Source organism: Phyllostomus discolor, chromosome 1 (assembly GCF_004126475.2).
Source record: "Phyllostomus discolor isolate MPI-MPIP mPhyDis1 chromosome 1, mPhyDis1.pri.v3, whole genome shotgun sequence".
NCBI lineage: Eukaryota > Metazoa > Chordata > Mammalia > Chiroptera > Phyllostomidae > Phyllostomus > Phyllostomus discolor.
The window spans coordinates 116494764-116513091 of NC_040903.2; the positions used below are offsets into that span (position 1 = coordinate 116494764).

Consider the following 18328-nt stretch of genomic DNA (forward strand, 5'->3'; position numbering starts at 1 on the left):
AAAAGCTTACTTTGTTTCCTACCTTTTTTAATAAAGACACTAAGACTAAATTTCCCTGTACTTCTTAGCCACATTCTTGTTGTAGGCACTCTCATTATTTAGCTCTAATTATCTTAGTAATTTCATTTTTGGTTTATAACAGTATTGGAAATGTGAAAATAGAACTCATATAAACTTTCCTTGAAATTTAGTATAGCCTAGAATTTGACCAATTTGAAAATAATACCAGTATATAATTTTTCTGTTTATTGATAAACAGTCTAAAAGAAGACACTGTAAGAACAGTTATATGCCAAGACTAATAAGAGAAGGCTAGCACACAGAAAACAAGGATAAAATTACTAAAATGAATAAAGCTAGATACTGTTGAAATGAAAAATTTAAGAAGGCTAAATAGCCAAATGGATGCAGGAAAAAAAGCTAGTAATAAAAATAATTCAGACAAAGTTTTAAAATTCCCTCTGTAAAATGGCATATTTGTATCAGAATAAAATTTTGGATAAGTTAAAAAAAGTTAGTAAATTAAAGGTAAACCAGAGTAGAAAAACAAAGGTGACAACTGAAAAGAAGTAAACTGGGGGGGGGGGGGGGGGGGGGGGGCGGCGCACGCCCCGGAAACAAGTGACGTTAGAGGAATGACAGCATGAGAGATCCCCCTTGGTCTCTTTCTATTGATCTTTCAACAATTTGGACAGCTCTAATTCAACAAAGGATTCCCTGCTCAATGCACAAACACATTTGAGAGATCTGTATACATCAAAACATCCACAGGTGACCATATTTTAGCAAACCAGGGATGCAAGTAGTGAGAAGAGCTCAAAGGAGCCAGGTCACAGCCCTGCAGCCTGGAGCAAAGAGTAATCCAGTTGCAGATGGCACTCCCTTTGGCTGCAGGGAGCAAATAGATTTATACAGCATTCTTGCAGGAGTGGGCAGTAAGAGCTGCAGCTGAGCCCAGTGACCTAGGCTGGGATAAAGCACAGAGTTATGGCCATGGCTGTCTGCTAATCAAGCATTCCAGACAGAAAAACAAAGCCACGGAGCCTGGCCACCTTCTCTTAACCTCCCAGACCTCACCACCTCCTCTCACCGTTCCTGTCAGGTCACAGAACACATTACCTGCAAACCTGAGAACTAATACTACAGAAACACTTTCCCTGAGCCACATCAGGGAGGTACAAGGTTGCAACTGCTGGGAGTGCAGAGCAACAAAAAAGATGGCTGGGTTCCCACAGCTCACCCCACCTCCACATAAAAGCATTTGGCTGCAGATGACAGCACCAGGATGTCATGAATTTGGAGCACCACTGCTCTCCTCATTCCTCTGCAGGGTTAGTCCCCTGAAATAGGAACAACCAGTTCACAAGTGCCCATCTCCCCAGGGAACACAGTCCATTTTCCACCACCCCATGGACAGCTGAAAAGCCAGAGAATTATAAGAGAGCTAACTTGCACTACCTCCTGGAAAACAACAGAAAAGACTTCTTACCAATCTACTAGACAAGTGCCACTCAAACATAAATGCCTAGACAAAGTAGCAATCCATCAAATACCATGAATTAAACTAGAATAATAAGGCAGTTCATAAAGAAATGAAAAATCTCCAGAAATAGACTAAAAGACATGGAAATATATAATGGAGATGAAAGAATTAAACATTGTAGTTCTGAAAAAAAAAATGAGATGCATGAAAACACACAGAGGCAGTTTAATGAACACAGAAACCAAAATCAACAAGCAAAATGAGTGCTTTACCAAAGAGATTAAAACTTTAAAAAAGAAACAAATAAAAAGTTGGGACACGAAGAACTCAATAAAGAGATCAAGAATGAACTAGTAAGTATAGGAAATAGAACTCACCAGATGGAGGAAAGAATTAGTGGTATTGAATACAGAAGTCTGGAAACAACTGAGGGAAAAGAGACTTGAGCATTACAAACAAGAAAGAAAAGAAAAGAAAACTCTATGAGAACTGACTCTACCAGAGAGAGAAATATAAGAATAATAGTCATGCCAGAAGAAGAAAATGACCAAAAGGGAATGGAGAGCCTGTTCAAACAAATAGTTGACTAGAACTTCCAAACTCTATGGAAAGAACTAAATCCTCGAATCCAATAAGCAAATGGAACACCTAATCATGTCAATCAGAAAAGGCCTTCTCCAAGGCACATTGCGGTACAACTGTTAAAAAATAAATGATAAGGATTATCAAGGCAGCAAAGGAAAAGAAGAAAGTAACCTATAAAGAAAAGAACACTACGTTATCGTTAAGACTTTTCAGCAGAAACTCTATAAGCTAGGAGACAGAGGAACCAAATATCCAACTTACTGAAGAGGGAAATTACCAGTCAAGAATAACATAGCCAGCAAAGTTATCCATCTGATATGAAAGAGATACAAAGGTTGTGCACACAACCTCCTCCATAGCCACATCATCCAACAGAGTGGTTCATTTGATTCAATCAATGAAACTATATTGACACATCATTCCCACCTAAAGGCCAGGTGTATTCCCACCTAAAGGACATGTATGACTGGTCCTTTTCCAGTCATACATAAGCTGAGAAAACTTATCACTAGAAGACCTTCATTTCAGTAACTACTCAAGGGGGTTATTCTACCTAAAACAAAAAACAAATGGTCACAAAACTATGACTAAGATCACTAACAGACTTACAGCATACATAGGGATATTTTGCGACAATAAAAACATGAAAGAACAGGTAAAAGTTTGAATTTGCAAAGGAGGATGGAGATCAGATGCAGTCAAAAGAAAAAGAACTACTGTTTATACATAAACTTTCTTTTTTATAAACCTAATGGTAACCACACACAAAAAACCCCAAACTAAGACACCAAACAAAAACAACAGAAAGAAGACTAAAGGAGGACTTCCGGCCAAGATGGAAGCACAGGTAGACACACTGTGCCTCCTCGCACAACCAAGATAGGGACAATAATTTAGAAACAATAACAGCCAGAACTGACAGAAAATTGAACTGTATGGAAGTCGGACAACCAAGAAGTTAAAACAGACCCATTCATCCAGACTGGAAGGAGGGGCAGAGTTGGGCAGCCAGGCTCCGGTCCCTGCACAGAGAGCAGAGAGAGTTGGAACTAGGAGTGTAAGGCAACCGGGGTGCGCAAGACTACAGAAGCAGGACCCTGAGCGCACAAGCAGCAGCTGGCAGACCCGGCCGAAGTGTGGCAAACGGCAGACCCAGTGAGGCAGGAATTGTTTTAAAGCAAGACACTGCACACAACCCAGGATCCCAGAGCTGGGAAATAGAGCCTCGGGACAGTGAGTGAAAACATCTGTGGGGACTGAGGTGTGGGAAAAGACTCCCAGCCTCACAGGATATACAAGCCCACCCACACGGGAATTGGCACCAGAGGGGCCCAGTTTGCTCTGGGGAAGTGGTGGAAGGGACTGAGGTCAGAGAGCAGAGCAAGCGCCACTGTTCCCTCTCAGACCCCACCCCCACATACAATGTCACACGCCAGCCACTGGGTTGCCCTGCCCTGGTGAACACTTAAGGCTCCGCCCCTCATACGTAACAGGCGCGACCAGACCAAAGGGGGGGGGGGGATGGCTCAAACAGAATTGAAAGCCCCCACAGCCAGTACTTTTAAGTGACTGAGAGATAGCCAACCTATCAGGTGCATAGTTCAAAGCACTGGTGATCAAGATGCTCAAAGGATTAGTTGATTTTGGTCCCAAATTAGAGGAACAAATGCAGGATACAATAAGAGAAATGAAGGAAAATGCAGAGGAAACCAATAGTTCCTTCCCATGAAGAAAACTGGGACTCAAAACAATAGAGTGGACCAGAAGGAAGAAAGAAACAACCAAACAGAAAAGAATGGAGAAATAAGAATTAAAAAAAAACAAAACGAGAAGCTTAGGAACCTCCAGGACATCTTTAAATGTTCCAACATCCAAATTATAGGGGTATTAGAAGGAGAAGAGGAATAGCAACAAGTGGAAAAGTTATTTGAACAAGTAATAAAGGAGAACTTCCCCAATCTGGCAAAGGAAATAGACTTCTACGGAGTCCAGGAAGCTCAGAGAGTCCCAAAGAAGTTGGACCCAAGAAGAAACACACCAAGGCACATTATCATTAAGTTACCCAAGATTAAAGACAGAGAAAATCCTAAAAGCAGCAAAAGGAAAGGAGGCAGTTCCCTACAAAGGAGTTCCCATAAGACTGTCAGCTGATTTCTCAAAAGAGACCTTACTGGCAAGAAGGGGCTGGAAAGAAGTATTCCAAGGCATGAAAAACAAGGACCTACATCCAAGATTGCTCTATCCAGCAAGGCTTTCATTTAGAATAGAAGGGCAGATAAAGTGCTTCTCAAATAAGGTCAAGTTAAAGGAGTTCATCATCACAAAGCTCTTATTATATGAAATGTTAAAGGGACTTATCTAAGAAAAAGAAGATAAAAAACATGTACAGTAAAATGACAGCAAACTCACAATTATTAACAACCACACCTAAAACAAAACTAAAAGAAACTAAGCAAACAACTAGAACAGGGACAGAACCACAGAAATGGAGATCACAATGAGGGTTAGCAACAGTGGAGTGGGAGGAGAAGAGAGGGGGAAAAGGTACAGAGAGTAAGTAGTATAGATGGTAGGTAGAAAATAGACAGGGGGAGGGTAAGAATAGTATGGGAAATGTAGAACCTAAAGAACTTATAAGTATGACACATGGACATGAATTAAAGGGGGGGGATGTGGGTGGGAGAGGGTATGCAGGGTGGAGGGGAATGAAGGGGGGTAATGGGACAACTGTAATAGCATAATCAATAAAATATAAAAAAAACATAAAAAAAATAGAAGACTAAAGGAAAAGAACCAGCGGAGACACAGAGCTACCAGAAAACAAAAGATAAAATGGCTAGAGGAAATCCACATACTATATTTTGGTTTGTATAATGCGCAGTTTTTTGCCCAAATTTTTAAGGGAAAATTAAGGATGCACATTATACATGAGTAGTGCAAAAATTTAGGTGCGCAATATACACAGCAAAATACAGTGCATCAATAAATACCCTAAATGTAAATGGACTGAATAGCAGATTGGATAAAAAAAAAAACTCACCCATAGGCTGCCTTCAGGAGACAAAAGACAAAATCAATTTACAGAACTCTACTGCATTCATATGTACTAACACTGAAATTTCGGGAAACAACAACAACAACAACACACAATTCCTTTTGCAATTGTAACCAAAAGAATAAAATACCTAGGAATAAACTTAACAAAGGATGTGAAGGACCTACTGACCGAAAACTACAAAGTATTATTAAAAGAGATTGAAAAGACACAATAAAATAGGAAGATATTCCATGTTCATGAATTGGAAGAATCAATGTAGTTAAAAATATCCATATTACCAAAAGCAATATGCAGATTTAATGCAGTTCCGATCAAAATCCCAGTGATGTTTTTGTAAAGCAATAGAGCAAAAAATCATCAGATTTGTGTGGAATTACAAAATACCTCAGCCAAAGCAATCCTCAAAACAAAACAAAACAAACAAACACACAAAGCTGGAGGTTTCAAACTAACAGACTTCAAATTATACTACAAAATTATGATAATCAAAACAGCATGGTATTGGTAGAAAAACAGACACATAGTCCAATAGAACAGAATTGAGCCTAGAAATAAAATCACATGTATATAGGCAAATAATTTTTGACAAAGGAGCCAAAAACACACTGGAGAAAAGAAAGCCTCTTCAATAAATGGTACTAGAAGAACTGGAAATCCACATGTGACAGAATGAAACCAGACTACAGTTTGTCCTTATGTACAAAAGTTAATTCAAAATGCATCGAAGACCTAAATACAAGAGTAGAAACAATAAAGAACACAGATGAAAACAAAAGTACTGAATTTATGGACCTTGGTCTTTGAGAAGATTTTATTAATCTGACCCCAAGGGCAAAGGAAGTAAAACAAAAATAAATGAATGGAAGGGACTATATCAAACTAAAAACCTTCAGCATAGCAAAAGAAACCACCAACAAAACAAAAAGTCAACTAACTGAATGGGAGAAGATATTCGAAAACAACAGCTATGACAAGGCATTAATATCCAAACTATATACAACTCAACGCACCAAACAAAAAAATCTAGTTAAAAAATTGGCAGAGGCTAAAAGCTCTACATCCAAATACCATCACAGTGAGGACTGACTTCAAAACAAATTTTGGGGCTAGAAAAGTAGAAGATACAATAACCTGCTCCTAAAACCAATCTGGAATTATAACTCAATTGAAGAGAAATTACACGAACTGGACACTAGCTGCAGAGAAGAAGCCTTATAACCAAGGACAGACAGTGGAAACCACACCACCACAACAAGACTGGTAGGTAATACAGAGAAGGCGTGAGAGGGTTGGTTGGGCTCCCACAGGCAGAAGCTAAAGCAGCAGCCTGTGGTAACCCCTGAGAAGTGTGCAGTCTAAAACCCAAGTTGGCCTCCCCGCTTATAGCACCAGAGCCGGAAAGGAATCCAGTTAATGTCCAACTGTGAACAGCAGCAGGGTTTCTGTCTGCCAGGGAGAAACAGCTGGAGAAACAGAGAGCCCCTTAAAGGGCCAATGCACAAAATTGGGTTTACAGCCACTTACCCTGGGCACCATCAGAGGGAGGGCAGAGTGAATTAGAGATGCTTGAGGAGAGTCTGGGGCTGGTGGCTGTAGGGAGAGAACTCAAGGGAACAGCTGCCAGAATCCCAGTGCTGAGTCATTCCCCATAACTTGGAAGCCATCTTTCTCAGGCAAGGCACTCCTCTCCATGTGGCATTAGCCTGAGGAGAACTAATAACCTCACCTGCAAGAATTACTCTGCAGCACACGGTAGTCCTTAAGCCAGGCTGCTGATTACTGCTTGAGGAGATATCAGAGATTAGTCTTACAACTAAGGTGGAAAATACAAAAGATGCAGCCAAAATGGGAAACAAAGACACAACCCCCAAATAAAAGAACAAGAGAATTCTCCTTAAGAACTAGATGAAATGGAGACAAGCAATTTATTAGATAGAGTTTAATGAGTATAAAGATATTCAACAGTATGAAAAAAAAAGACAGAGAAACCATAAAAAAGGATTAGTCAGAAATAAAGAATCCAATATTTGAAATAAATAATACATTGGAAGGAATACAAAATAGGTTAGATGAAGCAGAAGATCAAATCAGTAATTTGGAAGACAAGGTAGAAAAAAAACACCCAAGCATAACAACAAAAAGAAGAAAGAATTTTAAACAATGAGGAGAGCTTAAGAAACGTTTTGGACAACATGATGAGTAACAATATCCACATCATGGGAATACCAGGAGGAGATGTGAGTGAGCCACTTCTCCTTCTTGTTGAATGGGTCAACAATGAGATCAAGAACCTATGTGAAAAAGCAATCACCCAAAACTTCCCTAATCGGATGAAGGAAAAAGACACACAAGTCCAGGAAGCTCAGAGAGTCCCAATCAAGTTAGACTCAAAGAGGCCTACACCAGGACATGTCATAATTAAAATGAAAAGGCTTAAAGACAAAGAGAGAATCCTAAAAGCCACAACAGAAAAGCAGGTAGTTATATACAAGGGAGCACCAATTAGACTGTCATCTGACTGCTCAACAGAAACATAACAGAGGCTAGAATGCACTGGCGTGAATATTCAAGGACCTACAACCAAGGCTACTTTACCCAGCAAGGCTATCATTTAAAATTGAAGGATAAATAAGGAGATTCCCCAGACAGAAGGAAGCAAAAAGGGAGGAGGAGGAGAAAAAGGAGGACAAGAAAAAGAAAATGGAGGATGAGGAGAAAAAGAGAAAGAGGAAGGAAGGAAGGAAGGAAGGTAGGTAGGTAGGAAGGGAGGGAGGACAAAGGAAAACAGTCTAACAATAAAATGGTACTACATTAGTATCTATCAACAATCACCTCAAATGTAAATGGCTCAAATGTTCCAACCAAAACACAGAGGGTACCTAAATGAATAAGCAAACAAGATCCATATATATGATGCCTCCATGAGACTCATCTCTCATCTAAAAATATACACAGACTAAAAGTAAATGGATGGAAAAAGTTATTTCACGTAAACAAAAAGGAAAAAAGCTGGGGTAGCAGTACTTATATCAAACAAAATAGACTTTAAAACCAAGGCTACAGTAGAGAATAAGTAGGGTACTACATTAGATTAAGGGAACAGTCCAACAAGAGAATATAACCCCAGTAAACATTTATGCATCCAACAAAGGAGCACCTAAATACATGAAGCAAATCTTAATGGTCACAAAGGCAGAGATGGAAACACAGTCATAGTGGGGGACTTTAACACCTGACTGACTTCAATGCATAGATATTCCAGACAGAAAATCAACAAGGAAAACAGTGGCCTTAAACACACTAGATCAAGAGCATTTCATCCCAAAGCAGCAGAATATACATACTTTTCAAGTACACGCGAGATGTTTTCTAGGATAGACCATATGGTAGGACACAAAAAAAGTCTCAATAAATTTACAAAGAGTGAATCCTATCAGCATCTCCTCTGACTACAATGCTATGAAACTAGAAATTAATCACAAGAAGAACACTGAAAAACATGCAAAGACATGGAAACTAAACAATGTGGTATTAAACAAAGAATGGGTCAACAACAAGATCAAGGAAGAAATCAAAAGATACCTTGAAAATGAGGATACAACAATTTAAAATCTGTAGGACACTGGGAAACCACTGAAGATAGGGAAATTCATAGCATTAAAGACCTATAAACAATCTAACTTCACACTTATAGGAATTGAAAAAGAACAACAAAGCCCAAAGTGAGTATAAAGAAAGAAATAATAAGGAGCAGAAATAAACAAAATAGAGCCTAAAAACAATTATACAAAAGTTCAATGAATCCAAGACCTGGTTCTTTGAAAAAATAAACAAGATGCACAAAACGTTAACCATATACAACAGGTTAAAAAGAGAAGGACCCAAATAATTAAAATAAAAAAACAAACACCAAACATGTATACGAGTTGTAAGAAAATATTATCAACAACTATATGCCAACAAACTGGACAACCTGGATAAAACAGATAAATTCCCAGAAACATACAATTTTCCAAAACTAAATCAGGAAGAATCAGAGAATCTGAATAGACAGATTACACCTAGTGAAAGTGAAGCAGTGATGAAAAAACTCCCAACAAACAAAAGGACCAGACAGCTTCACAGATGAATTTTACCAAACATTCCGAGAAGAACTAACACCTTTCCTCAAACTATTTCATAAAATTGAAGACAAGGGAAGACTCCCAAACACATTTTAGGAGACCAGTATTATCCTAATCCAAAAAACAGTTAAAGATACTACAAAAGACAGAAAATTATAGGTCAACATTCCTGATGAACACAGATGCTAAAATCCTCCACAAAATATAAGCAAACTGAATACAGCAATGTATCCGAAAGATCACACACCATGATCAAGTGAGATTTATTCTGGGAACACAAGGTTGGTACAACATTCACAAATCAATAAATGGGATTCACCATATAAACAAAATGAAGGGTAAAAACCACACAATCATATCAAGAGATGCAGAAAAAGCTTCTGATAAAATCCAGCACTGACTTAATGACAAAAACTCTGATACCTAAACACAACAAAGGCCACAAAGGACAAACCCAGTGCCAGCATCATACTTAATGGGTAAAGACTACAAGCATTCCCCTTAAGATCTGGAACAAGACAGTGATGTCCACTTTCATGTCTCCCGTTCAACATAGTACTGGAAGTTCTAGCCACAACAATCAGACAAAAAGAAGAAACAAAAAGGCATCCAAACTTGAAAGGAAGAAGTAAAACTGTCATTATTTACATACGACATGACATTGTACATAAAGAATCCCAAAGATTCCACCAAGAAACTACTAGAACTGTTAAATGAATTCTGCAAAGTAACATGACACAAAATTAATATTCAGAAATCAGTTGCATTTTTATATGCCAATAATGAACAGAAAGGGAAATTAAGACAACAATCCCACTTACAATACTTTCAAAAAAATAAAATAACTAGGAAAAAGCCTAACCAATGATATAAAAGATCTGTACTCAGAAAATTATAAAGCACTAAAGAAAGAAACAGAAGAAGATACAAATATGTGGAAGCATATACTGTGTTCATGGATAGGACAAATTAACATCATTAAAATATCCATATTTCCCAAAGCAATCTCTAGATTCAATGCAATTCCTATCAAGATTTCAAGGATGTGTTTGACAGACTCAGAACAAATATTTCAAAAATTTATAAGGAACCACAAAAGGCCCCGCATGGCAACAGTGTTCCTGAGAGAGAAGAATAAAGTTGAAGGAATCATGCTGCCTAATATCAAACTATACTATAAGTCCATAATAATCAAAACAGCATGGCACTGGAATAAAATCACATATAGATCAATGGAAAAGAACAGAGGATCCAGAAAACAAACTCACATCTTTATAGTCGATACTGGACAGAGGAAGAAAGTGCATGTGATGGTCAAAAGATAGTTTATTCAATAAATGGTGTTGGGAAAATTGGACAGGTATGTGTAAAAAATGAAACTAGACCACCTTCTTACACCACACACAAGAGCTCAAAATGGATCAGAGACTTAAATGTTAAACCCAAAACCATAAAAACTATACAAGAAAACAGGCAGCAAAATATTGGACATAGCTTATAGCAGTATTTTATTGGGTGTATCTCCCCAGGCAAGGGAAACAAAAGAAAAAATAATGAAACGGTACTTCATCGAGGTAAAAAGTTTTTGCACAGCAAAGGAAATCATCAACAAAATAAAAGCACAACCCACAGAATGGGAGACCATATTTGCCAATACATCTGATAAAGGGTTAATATCCAAAATTTATAAAGCACTTACAAAACTCAACACCAAAAAAACCGAATTTAAAAATCAGGCAAAGGACATGAATAGACACTTCTTATTAAGGGAAATGTCCAGGCATGTGGATCTGCCTTTTGACCCAGCAATTCCACTTCTGGGAATATATCCGAAGGAACCCCAGACACATGTTTGAAAGAACATAAGTGCCCCTATATTCATTGCAGCATTACTTACAATTGCCAAGATATGAAAGCAGTCTAAGTGCTTCTCAGTAGATGAGTGGATAAAACAACTGTGGGACATTTACACAATGGAATACTACTTGGCCATAAAAAAGAAGAAAATTCTACCCTTTGCAACAGCATTGATGAACCTGGAGAACATTATACTAAGTGAAATCAGCTAGTCAGAGAAAGTCAAATACCATATGATTTCCCTCATATGTGGAATCTAACGAACTGAACTAACAAGGAAAGAGGGAACAGACTCACATGTGTAGGGGAAGATGACGGCTGGTGGGGGTGTCTGTAGCAGGAAGGAGAGGTGAGGAAATGGAGGGTTAAGTAAAAAGGAAAAAGGACTCATGAACAGGGACAACAGTGTGGTAATTGCTGGGGGGAGGTGAGTATGAGGGGACTAAATGGTAATGGGAAAAAATACAATAAAGATTAAATTAAAATAAACAAAAAAACATTGACAGAGGACCTGAATAGATACTTCTCCCAAGAATACATGAAAATGGCCAAAAGATATGTGAAAAAATGCTCAACTTCACTGGCTATTATAGAAATGCAATTCAAAACTACATTGAGATACCACCTCACGCCAATCAGAATGGTTATCAATAACAAGACAGGTAATAACAAGTGTTGGAGAGGTTGTGGAGAAAAAGAACCTTCACTGGTGGGAATGTAAACTGGTACAGCTATTATAGAAATCAGTATGGTAGTTCCTCAAAAACTGATGAACAGAATTACTATTTGACACAGCGATCCCTTCTTCTGGGTATGTACACAAAAAATTTGACAACATTTATTTGCAAAGATATACCCTTATTTTCATTGCATCTTTATTCACAGTGATCAAGCATGGAAACAACTAAATTTCCCTTTGATAGATGATTGGATAAAGAAGATGTGGCATATATATACAATGGTGGAATATTATTCTGCCATAAGAAAAGATGAAGTACTGTCATGTGTGATAACTTGGATGGACCTTGAGAATATTATGCTAAGCAAAATAAGTCCATCTGAAAAAGCTAACCACCATATGGTTTCACTCATATGTGGGATTTAAAACTGAAACTCAAAGACACATGGACAGGGCCAAAAGGGGGAGGGGGAGAGAATTGTCAAGCGTAAAGGTGGCCAAATCCATGGTGATGGAAGATGATTTGACTTTGGGTGGTGGGCACACAATGCAATATATAGATCGTGTTTCACAGGCATGTATGCTTGAAACCTATAATATTAATAACCAATATAACCCAATAAATTGTTTTAAAAAAGAAAAAGCCATTAAAAGACTTGGAAAAGAGATCCAGAAGTTTCAACATATTAATAATGGTAATTCCTAAAAGCATTAAGAGAATGGAGACACAGTATGGTAATATTGAAGAAATAACAGCTAAGAATTTCACCAAACCAAAAATATGGGTCCACAGATTTAAAGGGCCCAAAGGTGATGTTTTCAAAATTCACCCCATAACTCAAAATATTAAGGATTTCTCGTAGCATATGCATAATTACCACATAAAAAACTTGATTTAAATTACTAAAAAATATACTCTAGTGGATAAAAGGTTAATTTGGGAAAAGAGTGGGATGCAAGAAACACATCAGATAAAAGAAGAACATATTGAATAAAAATGTTTAGTATCAAATGAAAAATTCAAGCACCTATTTATCAAGCTGAGGGGAGAAAAAACAATAGGACAGAGAAGCATTCCACAATGTTTTTCTTGTGCAAGGCACAGATATACTGTAACTATACATTGTTGAAAAGTTATAATTTTAAGTATGCACATACAAATTTTAAGGGTAGCCACTAAAACACAAATAAAATATATAACTTTAAAATTATTGGGTGGAACAGAGAGGAAGAAAACTTGATGAAAGCAATAAAATAACAAAGAAATGATATGGTAAATATAAAGCACAACTTACAATGTCAGTAGTTCAACCTAAGCATATTAGTAATCATAAAATAAAATGTGGCAGTGATAATATTAGACAACATAGGACATAAAGTGAAACTCATTAAATGAGACAAAAACAGTGCATATTGATTTTTCAAACACTACATAAACACTACATAAAAGATTTATAGATATCCAATAACATATTTTGAGAATATATACAACAAAAATTCAAATTAACAAGGAGAAACTAAAAAGTTCACACACTCAGAAGTTTCCAGAAGCCACCTACTTTTTAATTCATACTTACCACACTTAATCACAAAATTTATTTGAAATGTCTTTAAAGAAATATTGGGTTGGCCAAAAAGTCCATTTAGTGTTTTCTGTAAAATAAAAGACACATTTTTCATTTTCACCAATAACTTTATTGATTTGGATATTTTGAGTATGTTGGCTGTCTCCCATATGGTATAATGTTGATTGTTCTCAAATAATGTCTTGATTTGATCACTATCAACTTCAACTGGTCTACCCGACCTGGAGCATTGTCCAGCAAGAAATCTCCCCCATGAAGCCTCGCAAACCACTTTTGACATGTTCGATCAGCCATAGCACCTCCTCCATACACTGCACAAATCTTTTTTACGTTTCAGCCACGCTTACACCTTTCTTGAAATAACAAGCATAATACGCTAATGTTATGTATTGTCTTCCATCTTCAATATTAAAATGGCTACACAAAAATTCACCTATTTTGAGGTTTTTTTAATGTAGGCTGATATGACAGCTGTCATAATAAAATCTAACAAAACTGTTTTGTATTAAGTTAAAGACAATTAAGCACTATTAGAACCATCTTATGGAAAAAACCAAATGAACTTTTTGGCCAACCCAATGTAATAATGAGAAACAAGCTGTAAATACATCTAGTTCATTCGAAAGGTATCAGATATAAACAATGAAAATTCCTTTTCATAACAGAGGTACCATAAAATAAATGTTACCAATTTAAGAAATATTACTGGCTTCAAAAAAGGTGAGATCCATGAAGGAAAGGAACAAATCACACTCATCAAGGAGAATTTTACGCTTCATGAAATCATGGGAAAGATGTATATAGCATGTGATTGAGGACATAAGCTTTGGAGTCCAACAAACCTGAATGAGTGATAACTCATTTTGTTACAAACTGAGGTAAATATATTATTAAGCTCTAAGTCTTAGTTTCCACATCAATTAAGTGGGTATAATAGTTTCTAGCATCATAAATCTATCAAGATGATAAAATGAAATAATAACTGGCTCAAAATTGATAGTTATTATTGTCACTATTAAATTATAATTGGGGTACAAGGTGTGAGAAATGGGGTAATGTTCTTGGTATTGTCTAATTAATGTGTTTTACAAGTGCTTTTAAAATCAAATGGGAAATATTTTTCATTTATTTTCCATAATTTGGGTTCTCAGTTCTCAAAAACTAGTTGTATTTTTTTTTATTAAAATAAGGATTGCTTATTTTATACGGAGAGAATAAGGCTGAGAGAATACAGGTTGTTACCCTACGTCACCTTAACAAGTGCTCCAAATTTCCAATCTATTGAACAGAAAACATTAAGAATGGCATCATTATTGTCATTCTCCAATCCCAGTAATTTCTTCCCTTTCGAACTAGAAACATTTTCTGAAACAAAACAGTTTAAAAATCTCCAATGGAATATACTCGTGCAGTAAAACCACACAAGCAGTTCATACAGCTGTATCCTGGTGCCCAGGATACCCTAAGCAAGTCCTTTATTTTATAGCTTTTACTGAATAAATGTCTTTAACATGGCTAAAAGGTTTACAAACAAGAAATTTTAAGTGATTAAAAGATCTTATTCATATGGTCCAAAGCTATAAAGCATTTTTGAAAACCTACATTTAGTTATTTAGTTCCCAGTACTTAAAAGGATATATATGTAGTAGACACTGAAGCAGAGCCCCCAATCTCACCTCCAAAATGAAATAACATTGAGCCAGAGTTACCTTAATATTCAATTTACTGCAATATTTACAGATGGGGAATATAAGAGAATAAAGCAAAAGTATTTGCACATTGGTTTGTTCACATACTGGTATAAAAAATCAACTCCTTACTTGTTTCTTGTAAATTCTGTTCAACAGGCTTCTATGTTACTTTTAAATACAAGCTGACATGATATTTTCTTACCTTTCCATTAGCTTCTCTTTATCCCAATTGAAGTGGCTAAGGAGTATTCTTGTGATAGTTGCTGGATTCTAAAAAAGGGGGGAAAAGTCATTTTAAGGTAACAGCGCTTAATTAACCTTTAGTGAATTTTTAGGTTGAATTTGTAATATCCCACCGAAATCTTCTTTCCTAAGACATTTCTTTCTCCCTCTAAAAAAATTCAAATTTTAATTATAAGATCAAGACTATATAAAAATAGTAAACCACATAAATAAGGCAGGTTTTTATAGGATTCTAATGCAAAATTCAAAATAAGCCAAAAAGGAATTAAGTGAAAAATTACTGCATTAAATGAAGCAGTAATTAAAATAAACTTTTTAGTAATTTTAACATCTGCTAATCAGCATACTATTAATCAATAAAATTTCTAACACCTCATGTATTGACTAGTTCAAATAATCCCAAACCATTTTCAAATCCAGTCTCATAAAACCTCTCAGAAAACTAGGAAAAGAACTTCCTCAATTTGTTAATCTGAAAGTTATAGCTAATTCTGTAGCTTCTCTTCAGATTGAGTAAAAGTTACAGCTATTATACTTAATGATGAAAAACTATGCTTTTCCATTAACATATGGAACAAGGCAAGGGTGTCCACCTTCGCCACTTCTATTCATCATTGCACTGGAAGTCTCACAAACGCAATAAGGCAAGAAAAAGAAGTAAAAGGCATAGAAGTCAGAAAGGAAAAAATTAAGCTGTCTCCAAACAGAGATAACATGATTGTCTATGTAGACCATTCCATGGACATACAAAAAATTTACTGAAACTAATAAATGAGTTTAGCAAGGTCTCAGAATAAAAAAACCAATAATACATATTTTTAAAAACTCAGCTGTATATTTATATAGTAGCAATTAATAACTGGAAATTTAAAAAAATTAAAGTACCATTTACAACAGCTTTAAAATATGAAATATTAAAGTATAAATTTAACAAAATATGTTAAGTATCTGTAGGCTACAAAGTAAAGGAAATTTTTAAAAACCTAAAATAAATGGAGGGGCGGATATACCATCTTTATGTATTTGGAAACTCAATATACAATGGTCCCTCAGCATCCATGGGGAATTGGTTACAGGATCACCCACAAAATCTGATGATGCTCAAGTACCCTGGTGTATAACAATGCATATAATCTGCTCCCTGCATCCACAGATCCCCAACCAAGGATTAAAAATACTCTTCTTGAACCTTGGTTGATTGAATCTGTGGATGCAAAACCTGTGAATCCAAACAGCCTATGGTAGTTAAAATATTAATTCTTCCCAAATTGATCTATATATTCAGCTGAATACTAATCAAAACCCCAGTTGGATTTTTTGATAGATTTCAACAAAATGATTCTAAAATTTACATGGAATCACCAAAATAATTTGAAAAGACCACCACCTGATTTCAAAAAATACTATGAAGCTGCAGTACTGGCAAAAGAACAGATATACAGGGTCAAAGTAATAGAACAAAAGCCAGAAATAGATTCACATGAATATTCCCAGTCAGGGCAATTCCCAGTCAGGGCACATGCTTGGGCTGCCAGCCCAGTCCCCAGTTGGGGTGTGTGCTGTCACCCATTGATATTTCACTCTCTTTTTCCCTCCATTCCCCTCTCTCTAAAAATAAATAAATAAAATCTTTACCAAGAAAATAGTTTCAAAATATACTTCACAGAGGAAAAACCTCATAGGCATAAAAAAACACATGAAAAGATGCTCAACATCATTAGCTATTCAAGATACAAAAAATGAAGCCACAATGATACCACTACAAGCCTATTAGAATGTATGTAGGAAGAGAAATCTGATAAACCCAAGTGTTACAGAATACATGGTGTAACTAGAACTCTCTCTCTCATACAGTGCTGGTGGGAATACAAAGAGCAGAACCAATAAAAAAAAGTTAAGCAGTTTCTTACAGTTAAACATATACTTAACACAACCCCAGTATCTCACTATTAGGAAATGACCCAAGTGAAATGAAAACCTATGTTTACCCAAAAACCTACACAAGGAAGTTTGTTAACAACTTTATATGTACCTGGCAAAAACTGGGAACGACTCAAATGTTCCATAACCAGGGTATGAAAAACTATGGTACATGTCCCCACAATACTACTCAGTAATAAACAGAACTACTGATACATACAATACAAACAATCTCAAATGCAAATTTTTAGTGAAAGAAGCCAGACTCAAAAGGCTATATACATTTTGTATGACTTTTTTTATGGGACATGGTGGAAAAAGGAAACTATAGGAATAGTGTACAAATCTCTGGATGCCAGGGGTTAATGGTGGGGGAATGGTTTGAACAAACCAGGAAGAAAGAGGGAATTATACAGAAGGTGATATGATGAAACTGTTCTGATTGTGGTGGTGGTTATACAACTCCAGGCATTTGTCAAAATTCATGGAATTATGAACCAAAAAGTACAAATTTTATTGTATATAAATTAAAATATAAATTTAAAACATTAAATTATAAAAGTAATCTACCTGCACTGGAGCACCTATAATGGAGTTCTGACTGTTAAAAGTACAATGAGCATAGAAGTGAAGTTATTTAGTGCCAGGTAATTTCATTTAATCCTTACATCAATACTTAATGCAACTAGGCATTATTTGCATTTTACAGAGGAGTTAAGTAACTTGACCCAAGATAAGATCTGGATATTATTAGAGCAAGTTTATAAAAATGTATGCTGTAGCACCACCTCAAAAGATTCTGATTTAGGCCCTAGCTGATGTAGCTCAGTGGATTGAGCTCGGGCCTGCAAACCAAAGGGTTGCTGGTTTGAGTCCCAGTCAGAGCACATGCCCGGGTTGTGGGCCAGGTCCCCAGTAGGGGATGTGCGAGACAGAACCACACATTGATGTTTCTTTCCCTCTCTCCTTTCCTTCCCCTCTCTATAAAAATAAAAATAAGTAAAAAAAAAAAAAAAAAAAAAAAAAAAAAGGAATGGACAGGACCCAAGCATATCAAAAGCTAGAAAGATAACTGGCTAGAAATTAAAAAAAAATTTCTGAT

General features: G+C 36.3%; 1 protein-coding gene across 1 annotated transcript in view; it reads right to left on the reverse strand.

The window, feature by feature from the left end:
- ARIH1 (ariadne RBR E3 ubiquitin protein ligase 1) overlaps nucleotides 1-18328 on the reverse strand; it is a 144601-nt gene that overhangs the window by 64488 nt on the left and 61785 nt on the right. The window contains exon 2 of the mRNA XM_028505890.2: nucleotides 15266-15333. Coding sequence (XP_028361691.1) covers nucleotides 15266-15333 — 68 coding nt within the window. The remainder of the gene's footprint in view (nucleotides 1-15265; nucleotides 15334-18328) is intronic.